This window comes from Rattus norvegicus, chromosome 4, assembly GCF_036323735.1.
Source record: "Rattus norvegicus strain BN/NHsdMcwi chromosome 4, GRCr8, whole genome shotgun sequence".
Lineage (NCBI taxonomy): Eukaryota > Metazoa > Chordata > Mammalia > Rodentia > Muridae > Rattus > Rattus norvegicus.
This window is the reverse complement of record NC_086022.1, coordinates 178,605,583-178,626,720: the sequence shown is the minus strand read 5'-3', so window position 1 is coordinate 178,626,720 and position 21,138 is coordinate 178,605,583. Positions and strand designations below refer to the sequence as shown.

The window sequence follows — 21,138 nt, the reverse complement described above, 5'->3', positions numbered from 1 at the left end:
CCACACAGGGGTTCGAGTTGTGTGAGCATTGTCAGCAAATGAGGGGATCCCAAGGTGCTGGTTGCCCATTCTTTCCACAGCGTCTGAGAGGGGCCAACGCAACACCCTCATTCTTGGTCTCTCTTCCACACTGTCCTTGAGAGCCTTATTTTGTCTTCCAGAGCTTCCCCGCTGGAAGGTAGAAAAGGAGGGTCAGTGTGTATTAAATGTACATCTGAGAAGACAGATAATCTGCCTCCAGGAAGTGATGGAGGCTTGTGTATACTGTGGCAGACAGAGACGTAGAAGGCAGATCCTGTAAGCGTCCTGAAGTATAATCTCTCAGTGAAAGTGGCTCATTGCCTGGAGACATTCAAATCAACAGTCTTCATTTTGCTGAAGTTTCTTCCCAGGCTAATCTCTTTCCTCAAGATTTCTGGAAACCGTTCAACGCCCTTCCACTTTGCCCAGAGCATCCTGAGGCCAGTTTCATGTGTTTGCATGATTATCTCATTAGACAACAAATGACAGGACCAAGCGCGCACACTCGAGTGTACATGTGTGTGTGCGTGTGTATGTGCACTTGTGCACGTGTGTGCATGCATGAACATGTATGTGTATATATATGCAGATATGTGTACATGCATGTTGGGGGGAGAGTAGAGGTTTACATATTTCCTGGCACCTAGAGAAAGAAATCTGTTGTTGTCAAGGAAGCAAAACAACGGCATAATAAACGCTCCAGGCTGATGAAGTATTTACCACCTCATTTCAGTAGACATGTAGATTTCAATAGCCTCTGCATTAGGTCAGCGGGGCCGCCGAAAGTGTTTGCCTGACCCTGGCAAAGGCCGCACCTACTTCTCAAACTCCAAAGATGAATAACCCCATTTGAAAAAAATATTTTCTTGTCTTTTATATACCATAGCAACATATCATAACACAACCAGAGTGTTATGTGCAGTTTCAGGGTGTGACTCAGCAGTATCAGGAAACCTTCTGAAGGGGTTAAGGCCAGACTAGCCTTTGTTCCCACGTACACTGTAATCTGGCTGTATTGTCAAAGCATTGACTGGCACCCTGGGCATGGCGTCTTCAGAAACTTTTCACCCTCGCTTGCTGTTCCTCAAGTCCACGTTGGGTTACCTGGCCCTATGTGGGGTTGTGACCCACAGTTGAGGAAGCTAGGGCCATGGTGTATTTTTTTCAACCTCATAAAAATTGTTATTTTGAACTAGAATTTTCCAGGCTTGAACTTCAAATAAGCAAATTAACTTTGGAAAGGTTGAGGGAAAAAACTGTTCAAATGGTTAAAAACTGAGGTAGGAATAAAAGAAATTACTTTTAAGTAGTTGAAAGTCAATTTGAATAACACATGATTGGACTTTAAAAGTCAGAATTTTCCATTATCTCCCATTCACTAAGTTCTTCCTGTGGTATTTACAAAATAAGTCTCTTGTAGTATTTTCTTGGATCAGGTAACCGCGGGGTGGTGTGATAATGAGGGACAGCTTTTGTACAAAAGTATTCGTCTCCGATAGCTTCTGATTTTTTGTTTACCATTACGAACTCTCATAGATCCCATATCTACTTAAGCACATTGCATGTTTGTAAAATGTATTTTGAGTTTCCTTAACTAAGAATTAAATAGCTACATGGAAATTTCCATGACTATGTTTCGATTTACTCCAGAACATGATTGCCGGTTTCAACATACTCAGCTCTAAATATTTTGGGTTCTAAAAGATTAATATTGAGGCAGAAATGGTGCAATGCCTGTGAATCTCACATTGGGCAGAGACGGCTGCTATGGTGCGGCTCCTTGGAGAGAAGCTTCTGAAATGGGCTGAAGTCTTGCCAAAGATCACACGTATACATCTCAGAGGCTGTGTGGCTGAAGAGACACAGTGGTTGTTCGTACTTTACTTACTTCTGCTGCTAAAATTTGTTGTCCTCCATTGTCCTCCATTCCCTTAAATATCCAAACAGGTTATCAGATAGTGCCCCCAGACTGCTGTGTTCTAGAATGAAGCGTCACAGACTGGGTGGCTTAGACAACAGGAATGTTTCTCGCAAGCATGGAATCTAGGAGATTTTAGAGATGACACAGTTCTTAGGGAGTCTCTTTCTTCAGCCTCCATGATACTTCCTCCTCTGCCTCCCTCACAGGTATGTCTGTGTCCTAAAATCCTCCTATCAGGACTTCTTTCAGGGCCAGGAAGATGGCCCAAAGTGCGAAATCTATTTCTGCCAAGCACAGTAGCCTGAGTTCGGTCCCCTGGACCCATGCTAGACATGCTGACTCTAACCTGTAATCGTAGCACTCAGAAGGGGAGAAGAGAAACAGGAGAATCAGCCAGAAGCTTAAGGGCCAGCTAGCCTAGATTATAGATCCCAGGGGCCAGACCCAGCAAGACACAGCCTTCCTTCACAAGTGGGAGACAAGAACTGACTCACCAAAGTTATCTCTGGTGGCAGCATGTATAATATGATACATACAGACAACACACACACACACACACACACACACATACACACACACATACACACACACATACACACACACACACACAGACACATTAATTTTAAACAATGGACTTCTCTTAGATGAAGGTCTATCTGTGAGTACATTTTACTTATTCATTTCTTTAAATCCATATATAGCCATGCTCAGTATGAATTTGGGTTTCAGTACACCAACAGGGGCTAGACAATTCAACCCATGACACACGTAATCAATAACTTATTGCTTATATGATTGTTTCATAATATTCTGATATGTGCATCATAAAAAACTGTTAATAGTGTTAATAGAATAGTGTAGATTTTCACCCTCGACCTTTACCTGCACATGTAACCTATTACTATTTAGATGTTAGTGGAGTATAAACCAGAGACAACTTTTCAGGTGCTCTCTCCCATCCAAACACACGCATGAGCTTGTGTTTCTGAAATACGCATCTAGGTCACCAAGTTATTCCTCCTGTTACTTAATCTCTTTAGTGGCATTGCTGAAACCACATGTATATATTATTTTTCTTTGAGAGAGGATCCTGCTATGTAGCTCGGGCTGGACTGAGATTCACAATATAGCCCAGGATGGCCCAGAACTGATGGTCTCTGTCTTAGCCTCGCAGGCAGGAACCACCCTGGCCAGACACTCAGTTCTCATCTGTTGCCTTTCTGTGTCGAGCAGCCAAATCTCTTTCACGACGGAGTAGGGAAAAGGTTTCTCCTCTCTGCTTTCTTTCAGGGCTCATCAGTTAGGCTGGGCTCCTTTTCCCTGTCCAGGTGTCACACTTCGCTCACTCTGGCCTCCCCACCACCTGACAGCCCCTGGAGCCACAGCGACTCCTCTCTACCCCTTTAACTGTTGTTTAAAGCAGTCTTTAACTCCTGTAGTACTTAGCAATGGCCTGAGCAACTCCAACATGCTCAGATAGAATGAACGTATGATGATTAGAGGCCCAGATTTCTTTAATTTTATTGTGTATGTCTCACACAGCACCCGATGGATTCCTAATCACATGGTTGATGTTGCAAGTGCTTATTAATTGATTAATTTACAACAGGGAAAGTAAATTACATAAATGAATTATCCCCGTGAAGAGCACCAGAGCCTGTACATGAACGCTTTAATTTTAAGATTGTGTTCATTAAATGAGGAATACAAATGAATTACAATGTTGTAAGCATTTACATGATCGATTCTAATAACCATACAATTACAATATTTACCATTTTAGCTAGTTTGTACAAATGTGGCTTCAGCTTCAAACGTTTCAACTTCCCTCCGTTGAACCAGTGTCATATAGATTAAGCAATTAATGATACCAAGTGGTAATAAAGCCCAAACGTGTGACATCATCTGCCCCTCCCCTTGTCACATGCTTGCCCCGTCTTTACCGGATGCTCCTCATTAGCAGAGCAGCCTGCTATAATGTTTGCACGCATTTGTCTCTTTAAACATGAAGCCCTCCTGGTCACACTTCTGCCTGCAGTAACTTCTGAGTTGTTTCTTCCCACAGTTGACAAGGCGAAGATGCTTGCAGATCACCTGGAAATCCCATTAAGATTTAAATTCTGATTCAGAAGCTATGTTCATGCCGATTTAACTAATTTTCCCAAAGCTAGGTGCAGTTAGACACCCAGCCTTCGTCCTGATCCCTCCATGCTGATGCCCGAAGCACCATGATGTGGGAAATCCATACCATCCTTTGGTAGAGCCGGTGCACTGGCTGGCCAGGGGCGGGGTTGACTCTCTACAGTTAGAGCATGCGCACTGGCTGACCAGGGATGGAGTTGGCGCCCTATAGTTAGAGCATGCGCACTGACTGGCTAGGGTGGGCTAGGTTTGTACCTCCATCTGACAAGTGAACTGTCACCAAGTTTGTCCTAGTCTGTGCATTCGAGAATAATCTTGCACATCAGGGGAAGGGGGGCGGCACACGGGCCAGAAATATAAGAGTCAATGCAGTTCTCCCAGCAGTGCCTGGTGCGCTGGGTTTTAGGGCTGACTTTGCAAATGTTCCTTTCTTAGGGAACGTGGCCTCTGCTCAGGGACAATCACATTTTAAGAAGAGATCCACAGTCGCTTTCAGCAACTTTGCCCCATCCTCACCTGAACACATTGACTCCCAGTGAGTTTTCACCAGATTCTCCCCAGTGAGATCCCAGCTCCCACCCCAGCTCACCTTTTCCACTCCTGGTTCCATTTCTATGGGCCTCCTCTTCCCTGAATATTCCTTCACGGTCAGTCGAAATTCCCAGAATGCGTTATTCACGGTTGCAGTGATGAAATCACCTCACACAAACAGCTTGGAGGAGGAGTACGAGTTAGCTTGTAGTTCCAAGTCATGGTCGAACTCGGGGCTGGGGGGTGGGTCAGTTCAAGGTGGCAGAAACTTGAAGCAACCAGTCATGTCCATTGGGCAAGGGCAGAGGGAAAATTTGTGCCCCTCTTCAGCTAATCACTGATCCATTCCCAGGGAATGAATGAATGGTGCTACTCATTTCTTAGGCTACTCTTCCAACGTCGGTTTTTGTTATCAAGATGGCCACCGCCCTGCCTCTCACAGGCCAGCTTATCCTACAGTCTCTCAACGAGACTTTCTCCCCGGGTTATTTCGATGCTTATAATCCAAGGTCGCGCGCTTATTTTTAAAGTCGCCAGGAGTCTCCATGTTCCCTTTAGGTTATAAATACCAACTCAGTCTCCAGTCCTAGCACCTGTTCACTTGGGATTCGTTCTCAACTGTGTTTACTCCAAATTGATGTCATCAACTCTGACGGCTTCATTTGGAAGCGTGCTCGTCTCTCTCAAAGCTTGGTGCGCAAAATATCCAAAATGCTTTCTTATTTCTTCACGTAATTCCCTCAGCCTCCTACCCTAGTGGGGGGATCTCATTCTGTATCTCTGTTATGAGCCGAATAAATAAACCGACTTTCTCTTCTGTCAATGTTGAGTGGAAACTCTGGAACTCACCTTGAACCAGTTCCTGCCTTGTCATAAAACCAGCCAGCTTCCTCGTGAGTTCTACCCACTTAAGTATTGAGTTTCGTAGGCTCTTACCAATCCACCCCTGTCACCTGCTACACAGAAGTCTATTTCCGTGACTTCCACTTGCTGGTTAAGTAATCCTGGTTGTTTTTCTTCTTCACGTGTGGGGTTCCCTTTCTTCTGTAGGATAAAGTTAGATGCTCTAACATTTTCTTGTAGAACCCTGAACACTAAGTTGTCACCCAGCACCATCCACAGCCCCATGAATATCTTCTTCGAAGCCTCCTCTGTAGTTCAGCTACCCTGTGCTCTTAGTTTAAACTGTCAACCTGATACCACCTATGTTACGTAAGGAAAGAGTCTCAGTTTCAGAATTACTTAGATCAGTTGTGGGGGATTATGTCCATTGTTGGTTGCTATAGAGGATCCAGCCCATTGTGGGCAGCACCATTCCCTAGGCAAGCCCCTGGATGGCATAAGATATCTAGCTGAACAAGTAAGCAGGCAGCATGTGTGCATACATTCAGTTCTCCCCGCTTGTCCATGAATGTTACGTCTATGAACTGGCTGTCTCGAGTCCTCCCTGTGACTTCTCAGCAAGGCAAAGTCACCTGGAACAGAAATCCAAATGAGCTCTTGATCCTCCTGGCTGCTTTTCCTCAGGCTCTGTCACACTAACTGAGACAAAGCTAGAGCATTCTCTTCTGAATAAAAATGCTAAATGTTATCTATGTAAAATCTCTATACTAGTAAATAATACTTATTAAAGCACAAAATCACAACCAAGTATAAAATTAAGAAATTGGTGAAACAAAGATGTCGAGGCTCTGTGAAAATGCTGCTATGGGACCTCTCTGGAAGCCTACAGCTCGAACTTCACTGTATTCCTAATAAAACCACTGTTTGTGTCACACCTTTTTAAAAATTCACCTTCTAATGCCAAGAGCAGTGTTCACCATTTATCCCTAGTACCCATAAGTGTTTAAAACAGAATTACCTTAATATTGTTTATGAGTGAACACTTAAACCGTTTCTTTCATGGATTAATTTTTGCTGGTTTGTTTTTTTTTTTTTTTCAGACAGGGTCTCACTTGTGTATACCCCACCGGCCATGCATTTCAGGTCCTTCTGCCTCAGTTTCCTGAATGGTGGGTTTATAGGCACCTGGCCCCCCATGTTCAATTTCTAGAGCCAGTTTAATATATTAGAAAAATTGTTCTTGTAGTCATTACTTTTGATTTCTTGCTATATCATATTCCCAGTGGCTAGCAATGTGCCCTATTGATTACCTTACTAACACACAATTGGCCTCTGTGGAAAGTATCTACCTTAGCTCTTACTAAGCAAATAAATATCTCTTGATCTGCATCAAAAATGCACCACACAATCCATGTATACCTGTGAAACACATTTTTATAGAGCACAAGATGAGAAAAACAAGAGTAATCTTTGACCTTATTTTTTTTAGTTTAAATTTGAAAGATCTATTTGTTTGTTGCCTTTAAAATATACTTTTGTCAACATTTATCTCTATAAAATTAAAATGTCACCATCCCCTATAGTGTCACAAAGGAAAGAAAGGAAGGACAAACATGAAAATGCTTTCTTTACCCTGGAATCGCCCGTGAGCTATTAAAGAGATTATTTGAATCCAGGCCATAGTAACACAACATTCAAAAAAGTTTAGCTAATGGCTCTGATCTTTGGTTTTTAGCTCCTTAAAATGAAAGTGGGTTTAGTTAAGTTCTGCCTGTGATAAGACTGAAAAGTTGGCAAGGACTTGCTGTGCTCTGACCAAGTCTGCAGTGGTGTGTGTGTGTGTGTGTGTGTGTGTGTGTGTGTGTGTGTGTTCAAGTACAGCCCTCTGCTGTGCTCTGACCAAGTCTGCAGTGTGTGTGTGTGTGTGTGTGTGTGTGTGTGTGTGTTCAAGTACAGCCCTCTGAACCATGCACCCCCAACCCCCCATTTTCCTAAACACATCATGAAAAAAGGATGAGGTTTCAGCCTTAATTGCTTGCTCCTTTATTCACATTCCTCTCTCAGCCAGGGTTGTGAAGAGTGTTGGTAAAGGCTACACAATAGAGCTTTTCATTAGGCCCCAGCCAGACACACAAAGGCGTGCTTTGGGGAAGAGTGAATGCAGGAGTTTAATTTGCAGGTGGAGAGGAGATAAAAGGTGCTGACGCCTCTATTATTCTCTTACTTAGGTGACCCTTACCCCGTTCAGCTGATCCCAACCACCATGGCAGCTGCCGCTGCAGCGACACCAGGCTTAGGCCCACTCCAGCTGCAGGTAAGTCGGGAGACAATGCAGGGGAGGCAGGGGTTAAGTAGGAGCCGCCAAAGGCGACCATTATCCTCTTAGAGCAAAGCACCACTGTGGACGGGAGACTTTGGCTGCATGTTTGTTTTGTCTTTATTTGTTCTGAGCCTCAACCCCCCCCCCACAAAGATTATTTTTCAGTTTTGTTTGTGTGCTCCGAACTAAAGATTACTTACAATTTTGTCATTGCCCGGTAAGGTTTAACAATGCAAGCTTCCGTTTCCATCTTGCTGGTAGGCACCGTGATTTTTTTTTTTTTGTGGTAGAATGGTCCCCCAAATAATAATAAGAATAACAACAACAACCAGAGATCTCTAACCACAGCGATGAGTCAAGGCAACTGAAACAGAACGTTACTTGAAATCATTGTGGACGCCTGGTGTTATTAAAGTGTTCAGAACCCACTTGTTCTCCTTGCTTAGCGGCAGATCATTCGAGCGAGCGAGGAAGACCAGACCAAGGCCAGCAGGTGTCCATTTGAGCTCGGGTTTACCCTGACGTCCTAATGGAGACCTCTTTGCCCTTCAGACTGTGCATCTCCAGTGCACCCAGGAAAAGTCAATAGCCTTACCAGATGTCCAGGCGATTTCAGAAATTACGGCTCTGAGGTTAAAAGGAGAATCGATATGATTTTAGCAGAGGGAGCGTTCCTTATCTCACTCTCTGAATTGGTACCACATAAAATACTTCATACGCCCTGTTACCGTGAGCCTTCGAATTATGCAGCTAATGAGAGGAGATGATAAGCTAAGTTGGGACCCTCGTCCTGGAGAACTGGTCTACGAGCACGGGAAACACGCCGTGCAGAGCCCGAGGTACGGCTGTCCCACTTCGTGACAGTGGATCGGCACCTAGGAGTGTGACCTGCCATAGCCCGGAGGTGATCTAGGCTGAGTTTTCATCAGATCCTCCAGAGCTGGGTAGAACCCATGAGCAGAGATGTGTCCAAAGCTGGAGGCTGGCAGGAGGACATAGCCGTGTGAGCATTGAGCATTGAGAGTATCCTGTAGAAGTTGTAGCATTCGTTCCTAGTTTATCCTTTCCGCGAAAAAACGACACGAGTCTGTTTCTTTGAGCTAGAATATGTTCGGAAGTGTGGGAGCCATGAGGACAATAAAATTACCGTAACATTTGTTATCCTTTTCAAATGGCGTCTGGGGAATAGCAACAATACGGGAAAGGGGCCGTAATAGGTAAGACTTCAGGGATGTACACATACACTCGCTGTCTACATTGCTATGGGTAAATTGTGTTTTTCTAACTTCCTCAAAGAATGGCTTACATTACCCGGCATTTAAAACATCTGTGCTTGTAGGTAATAGGAAAAAAAATGGTCTTTTATAACAGAGCTAGAAGAAAAGACAAAAAGAGTGCAAAGAACAGAGGAATTGGAAAAAAAAATGGAAGAGCAGACCCCAGCAACAGATTTGAATGCGGAAACATAGGATTTTGAGGTTGATTTTACAGGTTGAGAGTTTCTGTTTGCCAGACTCACTGGAGAGAAGGGCGACCTGTAAGGTGAAAGGGCCCACCTGAGTCTCACTGTTGGTCTCCACCGGAGAGAAGTGTTGCTCAGGGAGCACCTCATCTGCTTTTCCTGTGAAGACATTAGAATATTTGGCATAAGTTAAGCTTGGTTTCCATTCTGATGCATTTTTAGCTTTTCTCATGATCTAAACTATTAGTTTCTTTACCAAGAACTGAAGAAAGTCTTTGAGCCTAAACCGGTTCGCTCTTTCTGAAAACAACTTAATCTGTAGCAGGGCGAGGCTCTCTCATTCCCTTTCCATGACAATGTGTCTTGCTCCCTCGTTCACTGTATTCCTGAACACGTGATCATGATGATCTTATCTCTGCTGCTCAGTCTCCTCTTGAATGTCTCACCGTCCTGCCTCCTTCTTGGAACAATTATAACTGTACATCCTTGCATCGCCTTTGAAAGGGTTCCTTGTAAGTGATTTTTGTGCCCATTCAAGTTTATCATTTTCGTTAGGATCTCCAATTGCCCATACTGTAGTATCATAAGCAAACTGGCCATCAGAACATCTTCACAGAAGGCTATGCACACCCATAAGATATACTTACACAAACACATGCACGTAATTTAATTTTGCAATTAAGGAGAAAAATGGGGGTGGGGCAGATAATCACTGCAAACAATTTCCGAAGACTTGTCATTTGAGGGCTGCTAAGATTTTGCTTTGTGGATTCTGATATCTTTACTATAGAGCTGCAGATCCCTCAACGTAATTTCAGCCTGCTTACCACCTACAAAGGCACTGGCTTTCTCCCCACATAGTAGACCTATACAGATAGGTTTAGGGGGAGCCATCTACAATGGTCTTAGTGTTTACAGTACATCTACTTCCACTGGGGAAATCTGAAATGCTGTCTTAGTGGGATGTAAGAAACAAGCCAGTTTTAATGCTCTCCAAACTCTGCTTTGAAATATGTTGGGTTCCACTGACCATCTCTTTATAATGCTCTCAGTGGACCACTGGACCCTCCCAGAGATTAGAACTCACACTGCTAGAAATTCATTCACGTCTCCAGTTCACATCTTACCATCTACCTGTCTGCTATTAGGTAAAACCCAGTTCTAGAGACCAAAAATAAAGAAGCCACTTACACTTTTCCTTCTTATCTACATACAATCCCTGTGACGATATAGCCTGGCACACTGGAGTGGTTCTCTTGGGCATTGATTAGAGTCTTCCAGTAGGCTGGGCTGGGTGGGTCTTATCAGTAAAATGTCATACCTTCTTTGCGGTTGATACTCATCCCCATTGACAGCAGCCACTCAGGTAACAGAGCCACTGGAATAACAAGAGTCCTCCCTTTGCTTCCTGCCCCTTGCTTCCTGCCCCTTGCTTCCTGCCCCTTGCTTCCTATCCCTTGCTTCCTGCCCCTTGCTTCCTATCCCTTGCTTCCTGCCCTATGTTCCTTCACAGACAGCTTGGCATGTCTAGCTGAGACCCTCTTCTGTGTCTCCTTTGGGCTGTGGCGAGAGTATACCTTGTAGCAAACATTCCATCCTCCTCCATCAAACCCATCCAACACAAGAAAGCTCCCCAAGACAACACGCGTACCCTGACAGCCTGTCCCACTATGGTCTCTTCAGGACCGTCCTGTGTTCCTAGTGCAAGAGGCTTTGGGTTTTGTAGCTCATCAACCAACAGTTGAGAAAGGGATTTGAGTTTTTCTTTTCTTCTGACATCTCCAAGCTTTGTGAATTCGGCCTCCTCTCTTGGGGAGGGAGAGAAGAGTGCTTTCTCCATACTCAAGCCTCTTAAAGCCATTGGCCCAGCTTTCTCTCTGTTCATCCAGCTCCAAGATGCTAGCACACATTTGTGCTCTATGCTGTGGGAAGATGGGAAAAGGGACATGAAAAATAGGTAGAGAGAAGAGGCACGTGGTCAGTGCTAGCCAGGAGAAACAGGCAAGAGCCATGAGGTCAGTGCTGGCCATGAGAAGCAGAGGCACGCAGTCAATGCTGGAGAACCAGTTCAGTCGGGTTTAGGGAAGAAAGCACCTGATCAATAGCCCTGCTGGCTCCAATCGCTGCTTTCTTTGTTTTAAATATTTTAAAAATAAGATTGTTTAACCGTTTGGTTTCTGCTACTGTTTGATCTGTTTCTCTTTGTCCTGGGTGAGGAGTGGTGAGCCCAGGGGTCCCTTTGCCAGGACACCAGTAGGGACCCTGAACTGAGGAGGGCGCAGAAAGAACAACTTGGGAGTTACACATACACACACCTCTGACAGACTAGCACTGATCTGAGTCTATAGTTGTTAGAGAATCTTAACTACAGTATATTCTTGGGTGCAGACACAATGATTTGAATTTATATCAAATTCCGTGGCAGTTAATGTTGCTAGCTGATGGTCGAGGCCTTGCACGGCATCATAGGTAAGGGTTTCCTAGAACGATCTCATTTCATTATTGTCACTGCACTTGGAGTGAGATATTAGTAGCTCCCTTTGACAAGGAAGGAGGCTCGAGCACAGAGTTCAAACTCCACCATTTTAAATAATTACATTTGGTTCACCATGCCTAAGAGACTTTATTTGTAACTCCGGAGTCCTCCTCTCCCAAGAGGCTCCCTAACTCAATAGCAGGAGAATCAAATTGTAACCATAATGATTGCTTGGCGTTTCTTCAAATTCCCTGTGCCTTCTAGAAGCAAAGCGACCAGGGCGAGGGACAGTGGTGGCTGCATTTGAGACTCTGAGCTTCGAGCTTTGCAGAGCGTCGATTCAAACACTTTCAGACCCAGATCTAATGAGGAACTCGGCAGGTCTTCCCACTTCTGGCCGATGGGATTTACCCATCCAGTTGTCTTTCAAAGTTGCCTTGTGCATGTGATGTTTCCCACTCGTACAGCACTATATACATATATTTACTGAAGGAAGAACAGGGGTAAACAAAATGACTTTCAGAAACCAGCAAAACGGCACACCTTGGATGAAACTACTTTTTTACTACTTAACTATTATTTTTGTGGCCTTGGAAATCACTACCGTGTGTAATAGAAAACTATTTTCTATGAAGACGGATCCCATTGTGTACTTTTACGAGCAGATAAAATATTTCAAACACCATCATCATGTGTTTCTTTCATCTTTTGAGACAAATGATCTAATCTCAGTTATGGATACAATAAAACGAACATGTTACTCCAGTTACCTTTCCAAAAGCTTCTTTTCCCTTAGAGCAAATCTCTTTGTGTCTGATGTCTCCTACACCTTTTCTACGTTCCTGAGCCACATGACCGCCTGCCTGTTGGCCACGGGAAGGGAAGGTGATATAGATGTTTATGTAGACTATGGACTCAGGCCCATGTGATTCTCCCAAGGGTCGTCTTCCCCCATGTCCAGGCTGCTCTGGTCTCAATGAGTGCCCTCACCCAATCTCCTTCTCCACTTCCAAGAAAGTGCTGTGCTGAGCCGTGACCTCTGTCCCTCTGTCTGTCTTTCAGTGTGGTCCTCTCTTTCAGTAAACGTGTCAAGACTCCACCCATTTCTTCCCATCACAACTGACTATGCTAAGCCAGTCCATCCTTCATCCACAGCGGCCCCAGAATACTCTTGCAGGCTAGATCTTGCCAGGCCAGTGCCTTTTCTTTTTGCTAATTTTTTAATTAAAAATAAATAGCGGTTATGTCTTGTTCCTGCCTGAGACCTTAGATACCTCCCTGATGAGCTCAGTCTTTCCCCGCTCCCCAGAACGCTGTTGGTGGCTGTTTTCAGTATCCTTCTCACTGCTGTGACCAAATACCTGGACAAGATGCGCTGAAGGGAAGGGATCTTTCCTTCGGCTCCCTGTTGACAGGATGCAGGTCCCTCACGATGGGAAAGCATGAGGCTGGAGTGGCCTGAGGCTGCTGTCTCGTGTCCTGGCAGACCACAGGATGGTAATGCTATGCAGCTTTCTTGATTTTCCTTGTTTGGTCGGCCATGGAATTTTGTCACCCTGATGTGGCGGCAGCCTCTCTTGACCCAAAGGTGTACTTCCTGGGTAAACTAAACGATATCAAAATGTCAGCGTAGACTAACCTCCTTGTTCACCCAGATGACTCAGACTTGACCCTCAGGTTTCAACGGAAAAGGTTCCTTTTCTTCAGGGAAGACTTCTTCCCAAACCGTACTGAGGCACTTGTGAGGGATGTTGTAAATTATACTTCCTGGCTGTTCTAGTCAGGGCTACTGTTGCTGTGATGAAACCCCATGGCCAGAGTAACTTGGGGGAGAAAAAGTGATTACTTGGTTTCCACTTCTACATCACTATTTATCACTGAAGGAAATCAGGACAGGGACTCAAAGCAGGGCAGGAACCTGGAGGCAGCAGCTGATGCTGCAGAGGCTGTGGAGGGGTGCTGCTTGCTGACTTGCTCCCCATGGCTTATTCAGCCTAATTTCTTATAGAACTCAGGGCCACCAGCCCAGGGCTGACTCCACCCACAACAGGCTGGGCCCTCCCACATTCATCACTAATTTAAAAAGTACCTTGTGGGCTTGCCTACAACCTGATCCTGTGGAAGCACTTTCTCAGTTGAGGCTTTTGTCTTCCCAGTGACTCTAGCTTGGGTCAAGTTACCATAAACGAGCCAGCACACAGGTTTCTGCCAATCAAAACCCAACTCTCCTTACTGAGCTTGACCGAGTGCTTTTTCTGGATTAATTTAACTCATGTTAAATGGGGGCGGGGGTGGGGAGAGAAAGTTAGCGTTACAATTTCTATAAATTTTCTGATTGTCTTATACTACTGTCCTGTGATAGTAAAATTCTAAGCTATAAATGTTAAAAAAGTAGTTTCCTCTATGAATCTCCATATTTTAAGAATTATCAACGATAAGAAATGTAGAAAAATCAAATGAACAACTTTGACTTATGTAGGAATAGAAAAACAGTTTTAATTTAATCCCAGAATATCATGTTAACACTTTATAAAGAAAAAAAAACCCAAAAAACAAAGAAAGCCAAAACACTCTTCTTAGTGACATGTTTAAGAAGCATTGTATGTGGCTGGCATCATGGTTGGCACCACGGTATTTACGAAGACTAATTTGTAACCTTGGTTTAAGCAGCCTTGGTCTGTTCCATTTGTAGGGGCTCCACTGAGCTCCCTATGTACTAAGGCGGATTCGTAGCCTTTGAGTCTTATAGTGGCTCTTCCTTCTGCTTGGCTCTCCCTTGGCCTGGAAGCCTCACTCTCACCTTCTGTTAATAGATGGTGTCACCCCCCACCCCTTTCTGGGACCTGCATCACCCACCACACTGTTCAAGTCATAACCCAGCACTCCTGCAGACACCCCCACTGAAAGGTCCCCTGTCCACTTATCTTCTGCGGTCACCGTCAAACATGTTCTCCATCTGATTTCTCGTCTCTCTCCTGGGAAGGGTACACCCAGCAAGACACGATCTCCTTGTGGTATCGCGACCCAAAAAACGTTTAGCAAACCTCAGGCGCTCACAGTCTATTGCGTACCGAGGGTAACGGCAGTTTCCAGTAAAATAATGCAACTTATGATTAATTTCTGAGGCAAAATGTGTTTAAGTACCAGGGGACTTTGTGGTTATTTCAGTCTCTATTTGAAGACACTTTGGGTTTAAAAGAAAGCTCTAGTCAGCTCTGCCTTGCCTGATTGTTGCTTCCCCTCGCCTCGGCACAGCCATGGGCTGCTGCATAGACTCTGTGTGCTTGTGCTTGGGGCAATTGTCTAATTCTTCTGAAGTCATTATAACTTACCAATGAGAGACGAAACATCGCAACGTCTAATCATTCCTGTATTGTATGCTAACGTGCACAGACACACATAAGAATACACACACTGGAGGCACTTTTGTGCGACACAGTAAGGCTTACCTTGCCAAAGCAACGTTGACGTAGACTGTGTCTACATAATAGACGGATGTGTTTATCAAAACAGTAACTAGCCAATTAGCACTCGCATATACTGACTTGACCCGTTTTCCCTTTGTCTCCTTTGATTTCTTTTTTAAATTCCTCTTTTCTAAATACCCCGCACCCACCCCACCCCCATGTGCGGTTGTGTGACTTGGACGTTTTTCTTCCTGATGTCCATTCTATTTAAAAAAGGTGGGTTTTATTTTTATACAAAATGAACCTAGCTTTATCCCTGTATTTAAAATGGAGTCTAAGTCTTCACGCAAAGTAGAGCTAACAGAATTTTTGGATGTTTGTGTCGAGATGAAATCAGCTATGAATTGTCTGTACTTAATTAATAAAACCCAACGACTGCAGCAGACTTCCAGCTAACATTTATCTTTCCCATTCATTCTCATTAATTTGCATTTTAGTTAATGAGCATCATGAATCTTTTAATAGTAGTTATACTGTACGGTCCTATTTCTATTTTTTAAAGCTAGGCTTCTAATATTTGAAATTAGAAGGAAATATTTATCCGGCTTCTTCTCACTTTATAAATACTGTGTCTGTCTTGGCCAAAAGATGGTTACCACCTGTTCTACCTATAGGAAGCCAAAAGTACCGACTCCAACCAGTGATTAATAGTGATAAGCAGAAGGAAACAAAGATTGGAATTTTTGGACGGTCATATTTTGCTCAAAATAAGCAAGTAGTCCTCAATCAAGAATTCGTATTGAATTAATTAAACTTTAAAAATTTTACTACAACTATTTTAAAAATTCAAAAGAATATTTTTGGAGTGTTATGGCTCAAAATTCTCATTTTCTGTAAGCTAAGTGAGAGCTCCTGCAGTCTCAGGAACGTGCCCCGACCGCGGTTCAGGAACCGGTACAAAGTCCATTAGTTGGAGCACCCCATGTGAAGCAGCTAAACTTTGGTCATTGTCAAGGGTGAGGCAGCCTTGTCTTCTGGCTGACAGAGCCCCACCAAGGTCGATATGGCTTACAATAAAGCCAAACCCTGAAGTTTGTCTTCTTATCAAAACCCTGCCGACCTTTGACAGGTCCGGGAGTCCACGATGGTAAGAAGTGATTCATTATTCACAGGACCCGGGGCTGAGAGGCACTGAGCATAGCTCATGGTGTTCATCCAAGAAAGAGTACCTTTAGAAAGATCTAGAAAAAGAGATAATCAAATGGAACGTTTTGGTGCAACATGGATAGATCCTGTGAGGTGTCATTACAAAGAATGGGTGTGTTTCCATGCTGGCATTTTCACATGAAGCTTTCCCAATGGAGTCTCTAACTACTCAGAGGAGCATTTAGACCACAGTCATTCCCTCACCAGAGAGGACATAATCAAGGACCTCACTTTCCAGCACAGCCCTGGTGTAGGCTGTTTGCTTCCCATCTTCTGTCTGCTTGAGTGAATTTTCTCACAGGTTAGAAGGCATAGTTCTCTTGCTTCTTCTCCCTCTGACCCAGAGCCTGCAGGGCAGACAGACAGAAGCACACACAGGATTAAACCCCACAGCTACAGAGCAAGCATTTGCATATGTATTAATGGGGGGGGCTCAACAATTAAATTATATACAGAGACATCCTGCATACTAAAGAACGTATGCAAATAGGCCAGGAAAAGTGTGGCCAACATCCTCTGACTTTCTCAAGCCCGCATGGGATCCAGTCATAGCCCAGTAGTTTATATGCATCCTTTATGGAAGATCCTGTCAGGTTGTACTTCTGGAGTTATTGCCACTCTCAGGGTTCCCTGGGGATGCTTGACATTTGGACATGGAGACTAGCACTTTTAAAGTGTATGAGATACGAACAAAAACCACCAGTCTAAGTGCTTTGCCAGCACACGGTTTTATTAGGACCAAACAGACAGGTGGCAAATTTCAGAACTAGAGTTCAATCTCCGCCATGGCTGATTATAGGATAACTGTGCTCCTACTCAGGGACAGAGTCCTGGTAACAACTTTGTGCTTGTGTCTTGGTGGTAAGCAATACACGTTAGGTGGCTCTCCAGTGTTCCTGGGTTAATAAATAGACCTACAAGAATTTCTAGGCTCAAAGCCAATGTTAGATAATTCTAGGAACCACACCAGTTAGTTGTAATATTAAAAGCTTGAATTTCTTTTTAATTTTATCAAAGGAAAAAAAAGCAGAACTACTTAATGTTTCGAATATTGGCTGCAGGTAAAGGGAGGAAACACTAACATGTTTGTCTTAGAAATGTGTTACTCGTCGGAACTGGTAGTTTAGTTTGTACCACCAGCATGCTTTAAAGTTAACCGAAGGACGTTTACGAATTCAAATGCCACCCTGGATGTAAAGTTTATAAAGATCACAATTATCACTGTAAACAGGACGTGAAGTCTGAACGAGGATAGGCTCTGCTGAGATCAACAGCCGCTGGGTGGTTTCCGTTGGTATCGCCAAACTGTTCAATATGATGAATTATTAGTGTAGCCACGTACAAGCACACATGTGGGATGTGTAGGCTGCATTACTGTCCCCCCTGAAACCTAGGATAATGCCTCCTCAATTATGAATAATTAAGGCAGAGACATATGGCCCCTTCATCAGATAATTTGAGGGCAAGAAACACGAAGCTTAGAATGACTGCTCTGTCATACTGAGGCGCCATCTTTAGATTCATGTTCTAAGAGATCTGCACTCCTTACTGTGTCACAGACTCGCTGAGTGTGTTATCTGCACGCGTTTGTCTTACGTCAAGGTTGCCTGTGACTAAAGCTCAGCTTTGGGCAGCCCATCATGCAGCTCTGTCCTTCCTTCGTTTTTGTGAGGCTGAAATGAGCTAAGGCCTAGAGAATGCTCAGAGCAATGGAAGTGGCCGTTATCACCCACCATGCACTATGGTGTGGACAAGATCCAATGGTAGGTAGTCTTAGCCGATTAATAGAGCTTTCTTGGCTGCTATTAAAATTGTGTTTGTTATTTAAGTTGTAAATTGAAAATTAGGACACAGGAGATTTTTCTCAATAAAAGTGAGATACCTTCTACATGACAGAATACTATATTCCCCTGTGTTCTAGAACACAATGGTGCATCGAAAGACTCTACAGGAGGGTGAGAGAGACCCTTGGAGAGGTTAAGTATGCTGCTCAGGCAGAAGGCTAAAGTTTATTTTTCCAGCAGCCACATCTGACGGCTCGCAAACACACCTGTGATTCTACCAGGGGTCCAGTGCCCTTTTCTGGCTTTTGTGGGCACTATACTTATGCACACATACCCAAACACAGATACACATACTTACACACGGGAGAGTAAAAAAAGTACACGGGAGGCAAAGCATTTACTTATCTAAAATAGAAACATCTGGATGGCGACTCGGAGTGCAATTTCTCCCTTATTTTGTTCTCCCTTTTTTCATTACTCATCTCTACGAAACTGTAGCCTCCATCCATGGTCTATGTTTCCATGAGTGTAAAGAAAATGAATCACTCTGCGTATTGCCCCCAACTGATTTAAATAAATATCCTATAAAATCTAAAATAAATCATCGTTACATGCAGCCTTTTAATACGATATTTAAATCTTAATAACATAAAAACATTTTTCCGGTATTGAGTAGGATCATGGTCTTTGTCCCATATTCTACCCGGTACCCTCTTCCTATGTTATCTGCAACTGAATCATCTCTCAACCTTTATAAACTTTATTTTTATTCGTTTCTTTGAGAAAAGAGTTTTATTTCACACTTTAATGCAAAAGCGAGTTACGTTGTAGAACTATACATCCTACAGATATTAGCTTTTCAGAGCTATGGGTCGTTTTTAACTTGAGGGTTTCCAAGTCATGAGGAATCAAGCACAGATCCACGCAGACCTTAGAGGGGCTCAGAAGGAAGGAAAACAGACGTGAAGGTGCATGTACAGCTGCTGCATTCCTGTGAGAGTTTGTGACTCATACGAAGTGGGCACATTCAGACATAACAGGCGTGATGACCAGCAAAGATGAGATTCCCTACCTGCAGAAGGGAATGAGTGGGAGACTCTGATGAGTTCTTACTTTGCTTCAGCAAAGACAGTTCTTAGTTCAAACACTCAGAAATTCCTCCATCTGTCTTGAATTGGTTATTTAGCCTTCAAAATATTTTTGAATGAATGAAAATCTTTTAAAGACAGACAGAGAGGAGAGAGAGAGAGAGAGAGAGAGAGAGAGAGAGAGAGAGAGGAGAGAGAGAGAGAGAGAGAAAGACAGGGCCTCCCCTTCTGACATGTGGATAATAGGCAGATGGTAGACAGACATGACTTGCTGGATGGATGATGGATTGATAGATTGAAGGTAGATAGATGATTATATGTACAGATAGATGATTAGATGATTAGATTATTAGATAGATTACTAGGTAGGTGGATAGTGAGTACATTATTAGACAGGTGAATCAATGTGTAGATAGGTTGACTGGATGGCTGGGTGAATAGATGATGAGATGGATGGATAGATGAATAGACAGATGGGTGAATGGATATGTCATTAATGGATGGAGAGATGGATGGAGAGAGGGTTAAATACATTATCAGATATATAGATGGATGAACGGTTGGATAGACGATTGGATAGATAGATAAATAGACACATAGATAATAGATGATACAAACAAACAGACAGACTGACAGACAGACTTACAGACAGACAGAGTCTACAAGTAGATGCTGAGATGGAGGTGAGATGGGAAATGGATGCCCATGGGTGGACAAGCAGAAGCTTATCATTGGTGGGGATCAGTTGTTCCTCCCTGCTCTCTAGAACCTTCCCCAACACACACAGTGCCATCCACTTTCTTCATCTCGTGTGTCAGCCTCTGTAGGCTAATAATATAACTTGAATGGAAGATCCTGGGGCTTAGAAGACCTAATGCCCTGTCTCAGCTTTATAACGGAGGTGATTGAGATGATTAAGTATTGACGAGGCTAAACTATTAAGAAGTGACATTCTTCATATTGATATATTTAACCCTAGTGCCTTCAAGTTTTGTTATAATATCCTTTAAAATAAACGTGTGTGTGTGTGTGTGTGTGTGTGTGTATTATGTTTGGCTAAAGTAGGGAGAGAGAAATCACTGATTAGCACTTGGATCATTCAATTAAGAAAATCTGAGTCAAGCAGGGACCAGTATTTGCATGTCAGTTACAATGGTGATCTTGAATGGCTTCCCTCTCCCCAAGCTCTCTTCCCAAGAGCTAATTCTTTTGTGAGAAACTCCAGGAAGATCAAGGGATTTAGGAAACAAAACAACAGCAGAGAAACTTGCTGTCTCCTATCTGTTTGCACATAGAGGGTTCAAAGTGGGTTTGTTTACATCCTGTGTCTTGTTGATATTCTGTTGCTTCTCAGAAAGGGGATTACTCAAAGAAACAAAACAAAACAAAACCGATTACATAATCATGCAGATATGGTTTGCAGTTGTGGATGAGCCTTTCAGACAGAGACCAAGAAAAGCCACATCTCACTGTAGAAGTCCATTTGTTTGGCAAGTGTCTGGACAAGACTTGAAAATAGAACTTCCTTGGATTCTTCCCGGGGTGGGGGTGGGGGCGGGGCAGGAATAAGCCCAGAACCTCTGTGGCTGTTTCCACTGGAAGTTTCTTAATAGTGTCAAAGCATTGGTGTATCCAGACGTGGGCAGGGTGCACACAGATCCTAGTTGTTCATTTTTCTTACCCTTAACCTCTCTCTCTCCCTCACTTACTCAAACTGTATCCTGGATGAAGAGAGCAGGCAGGAAGAAGCAGGTCAGATGCAAAGTGTGCTGGCAGTGACTGTGACTGTCCTTTATCAGAACTTAATAAATGACGAATAGAGCCTGAGATGTTACAATCGCTTTCTTTTTACTGTGAGATAGAATCATAAACAACGTTCTGCCCCAGGTCTGTGTTAGTTATTTAAGACAGGAGGTTCCTGGGAGACACAGTGACAC

General features: G+C 43.6%; 1 protein-coding gene across 15 annotated transcripts in view; it reads left to right on the top strand.

Annotated features, from left to right (window-relative positions):
- The window catches only part of Sox5 (SRY-box transcription factor 5), a 955,415-nt gene that overhangs the window by 840,966 nt on the left and 93,311 nt on the right, over positions 1-21,138 (top strand). For 11 of the 15 annotated variants that reach the window (NM_001415822.1, NM_001415823.1, NM_001271267.2 and 8 more), the window contains one exon: positions 7,687-7,772. In NM_001415822.1, the coding sequence (NP_001402751.1) occupies positions 7,687-7,772 (86 nt within the window). Of the gene's footprint in view, positions 1-2,016; positions 2,149-6,558; positions 6,628-7,686; positions 7,773-21,138 lie in introns of those variants that run through there. The other 4 variants (XM_063285442.1, XM_063285443.1, XM_017592410.3 and 1 more) reach the window with 4 other exon arrangements.